The sequence below is a fragment of the Meleagris gallopavo genome, chromosome 14, assembly GCF_000146605.3.
Source record: "Meleagris gallopavo isolate NT-WF06-2002-E0010 breed Aviagen turkey brand Nicholas breeding stock chromosome 14, Turkey_5.1, whole genome shotgun sequence".
Classification (NCBI taxonomy): Eukaryota; Metazoa; Chordata; class Aves; order Galliformes; family Phasianidae; genus Meleagris; species Meleagris gallopavo.
Window position 1 is genome coordinate 11,441,193 of NC_015024.2, and position 4,088 is coordinate 11,445,280.

The following is a 4,088-nucleotide window of genomic DNA, read 5'->3' on the forward strand; positions in this document are numbered from 1 at the left end:
CTGCGGGTCCGCCTGTGCGTAAGACGCCGCTCCTCAGCGCCCCGCTCCTCGCCGTCCCCCGAGTCCCGACTCCGCTCTGTTTCCCCGCAGGGAGCTGCCCGACGGCGCGGCGCGGCCCGGCGCCCCGCAGCTGAAGCAGCTGGTGGTGGCGGCGCTGCGGGAGCTGCACGGAGAGGTAACGCGGGCGGATCGCGCCGAGCCGCGCCGAGCCCGGCTGCGCCTCACGGCGTCTCTGTGCGCAGGTTGGGGCCGCTTTGCCTGTCGACGTCTTGGTGTATGAGGAGAAAAGTCTCTGTGCCGTCCTGAGAGTGGTCAGCGGGTAAGGCGCGTGAGAAAAAGCTCCATCGAGGAGTGGGCTGTGAGGAATCAAGGCTGGGCACAGCTGTGCGCGTGGTGTGAGGGAAACGACGGGCTGTGAGAAAGGCCTTTCAGTGCCCCGTCCATCTCTTAACAGTTCTGTGAAATAAAAAGTCCCTAAGGTTTTGTAACCCGTGTGCATCCATACCTCGTTCCTGCTGTAGAACAGGAGGGTCTGGAAGGAGCAAAGCCCTGCTGGAAGGTGTGGTTTTAAATCTCTTCCTGTGAGAGTGGGGGTCAGGTTTAAACGTTGGAGACAGCTGCAGGTGCTGTGGGGGAAATGGCACTGAAAGGCACAGGAAAAACTTAAGAACAGGGCCAGTAACATAGCATGGTCACCATTAGCATCTGCCCTGTGTCAAGGACAAGGGTACAGCCCTTATAACATCCCTTCATGACACAGAGCTGCTACCAGAACTCATTGGTGACGTTACAGGTTGCCAAAGTCTGCCTCGTTACTCTTTGCGTAACATATTTTAAAAACATTTATGTTGCAGGAAAAGAGAAAAAAAAAATTAACGTCTTTTGTCTTATTTTTACTCAGAGGCTTCGTCAAGCTGTGGAGCGCTCTGACCCTGCAGGGCTTCTACCAGAACAGGCGGTGTGCCTTCCGGGTGCTGCAGGTAGGAGGGGGCCTCCCCACCATCACTGCTGTGCTGTATGTTTGTTTGGCCCCTTTCTTCCCATTTCTTCGCTTTCTAATAGTCAGTAATGACTTCACGTAAAAGTGGATGCATAAACGTGTACTTTTGTCTTTTCCCCCTGAGGATGCTACTTAATAAAATGACTTCCATGAATTCTTTGTCTCTGAAGCCGTGGCTAAACAAATTTCTGCTTAGTCATAGCTCTTACTTTAAAATCTTCTACATAAATGGGATGATTAAATATTTTCAACTCTTGGTACGTTTGATAATTTTTTTCTTGTTCTCTTTTTTTCTTCCCCCAAAACAAGACATCTCCATTTCTTCTTGCGTTAGCTGGGAACAGCAGGGAGCTGGTCTTGGACTGAGTGTGTCTGGTTGGACTGTCAGAAGGTCCTTGAAATGTTGCTGCTCTTCAGGTGTGGAATTTCTAGAGGGGATTTCCGACACGGAGCTTTGACAAAGCTGGCGGTTACCAACCTGTTGTTTGGATGTCCATTACTTCAGAATTTACATATAAAAGTGGGAGACAAAGCTGAACTTACCAGAGTTTTTACACAGAATGATGTTCTTACTTTTTCTCATTTAACAGGTGACACAAATCCTTTGCATTTAAGTGAAGATTTTGCCAAGAAAACTAAATTTGGTAGAACTGTTGTACACGGAGTTTTGATCAATGGGCTTATTTCTGCAGTTCTGGGTACTAAAATGCCTGGTCAGGGTTGTGTGTTTCTTTCTCAGGAGATTCGATTTCCAGCTCCTCTGTATACTGGAGAAGAAGTGATAGCTGCAGCAGAAGTGAAACGACTGAGGAGCTCCGTTGCACGCATCTCAGTATCATGTAAAGTCAGAGAAAGTGGAAAGACTGTTATGGAAGGGATGGTGAAAGTCATGGTGCCAGCAAGTTCGAGCTGCTGATCTTGTGTTTCTTCACAGTAAAGACAGAAATGTATGCTTGGTTTTGTCTGCCTTTGTCATGTTCCATCTATTAATGCAGTAAACTTGCAGCAAAAAAACCTCTAGGATCTTTCATCGACAGCAGACAAACACAATCCTGAGAGTAACTGCATCAAGAAACGTAAACCTTTTATTTTTCTGTGCAGTTCTAGAATTGGGCACTCACATCTGACAGATGTGGCCCTTTTAGACAAACATCTGCTGTGCCACAAGGCTTGGAGTGAGGCTGCTCCTTTCAGCCCATCTGCAGGTCACACCAGTTAAGTTCAGTCAGAACATTTTTGCTGTTTATAAAATAGTTATATTGCTAACAAACGTGTGAGAAGGGATGGTGCTGTGCATTTCACAAGTAAACCAGACCAGTGGAAGTGCTGACACTCACATACTGCAAGATTTCTTCAGGTAATCTGCACTGAAGCTCTGGCTGATGTTGCTGCGTTGTGCTTTTCTGCACTGTTCTGACTTTCAATGTAAGTTGTAGTCAGCCTTTATACAAGCAATATATGCTTTCTGATAAATCTTGTAGGAGCAGCTCTTGCCATTTCACCAGGAATAATGGGGACCATCTACTGAAAGCACAGGCTCTTTTCAATGGCCAAATATATGCTATCCTCACATCTCTGCAGCAGAAATGCATTCTGCGTTGATGCAGATAACCTCAGAAGCTGTTTGTTATGTGTGTGGTAACTGCTGAGTCCCAGCCTGATGAGCAACTGGGAAAGGACCCAGTTTAAGTCTTTGGAGCACAGGTGAAGGCAATTCAGCTGTAGACCTCATTGAAGGGCTGATTGCCACTGGGGAAGGATCTCTTTCTGGAGATCACTCCTTGGTGAAGCTTTCCCCTGTGAATCTGGAATCTCCTGATAACTGGTGAGCAACCTTCTTCCCATCCTTTATAACACCTTTCTGTTGTGCTGATCTTTTTGTCGTTGTGCCTTTGTTGTAATGCCTTTCCCATCGTATTGGTCTGTCCAATTGCTGCACTATGGAGAGAAAGTTTGCCTTCAAACAGTGCAATGAAAGTACTAGTAAAATAGCTAAGCTACCCAGGTGCAGTGCAGCAACGAATCTTCTCACTCCTTCCTTGTAGCACCGACCCTCTGGATGCGATGTTAGGTTCGTGCCTGCTAAAAAAATGAACCGAAGCTGAGAGTGGAGCAGCAGGAGCAGTTTGCAGAGGAGCTGTTGTGGTGCTCAGCTGCTCTGCTGTCAGCATGGAGCTGCAGTCAGGCTGTGTAAGGGATGGCAGGTGCAGCTCAGTGAGCCTTGTTCCTGCACACAGCTCTCTATGGGAGTCACTGAAGCATAGGGATCATGGGCTTTCCAGCTCGAAAAGCAAATGGTATCCTGGGCTCCGTAAGAAGAGGGGTGGCCAGCAGGGACAGGGAGGTGATTGTCCCTCTCTGCTCTGCTCTTGTGAGGCCCCATCTGGAATACTGCGTCCAGGTCTGGAGCCCCCGATACAAGAAAGACAGAGAGCTGTTGGAGAGGGTCCAGAGGAGAGCCACAAAGATGATCAGGGGACTGGAGCACCTCCACTACAAAGACAGGCTGAGGGAGCTGGGCTTGTTCAGTCTGAAGGAAAGAAGGCTGTGGGGTGACCTCACTGCAGCCTTTCAGTACCTAAAGGGAGCCTACAGACAGGAGGGGAGCCAAATCTTTACAAGGGTAGATAATGAAAGGACAAGGGGAAATGGTTTTAAGTTGAGGAAGGGAAGATTTAGGTTGGATGTGAGGGGGAAGTTCTTTACAGAGAGAGTGGTGAGGTGCTGGAACAGCTGCCCAGAGAGGCTGTGGATGCCCCGTCCATCCCTGGAGGCGTTCAAGGCCAGGTTGGATGGGGCCCTGGGCAGCCTGGTCCAGTGTTGGATATGGAAGTTGATGGCCCTGCATGTGGCAGGGGGTTGGAGATTCGTGATCCTTGAGGTCCCTTCCAACCCTGGCCATTCTGAGGTTCCCAAATAGGGTCTCAGTACTGCTGTAAGGAAATTTAACTGATTTCTAATGGGGAAAAAAAAAACCAAAACAGTTCTACAGACTTTATATGAGTGAGGGGAAGATGTTGAATCCTAACTGAACTTTCATGGCGGTTTCACCACCCAAGAGCCAGAAAGAAGCACGGAGCTGCCCCAT

The 4,088-nt window shown here is 48.6% G+C and overlaps 1 protein-coding gene across 1 annotated transcript; it reads left to right on the forward strand.

The window, feature by feature from the left end:
- RPP14 (ribonuclease P/MRP subunit p14) lies at positions 1 to 1,591 on the forward strand (the record flags this gene model as incomplete). The annotated part of the gene is given in 6 exon segments (XM_010718617.3): positions 1 to 14; positions 91 to 175; positions 243 to 319; positions 902 to 980; positions 1,310 to 1,319; positions 1,322 to 1,591. Coding segments are annotated over 6 exon segments (402 nt in total), but the record flags the coding sequence as incomplete, so codon positions are not given.
- Positions 1,592 to 4,088: the final 2,497 nt, after the last annotated feature.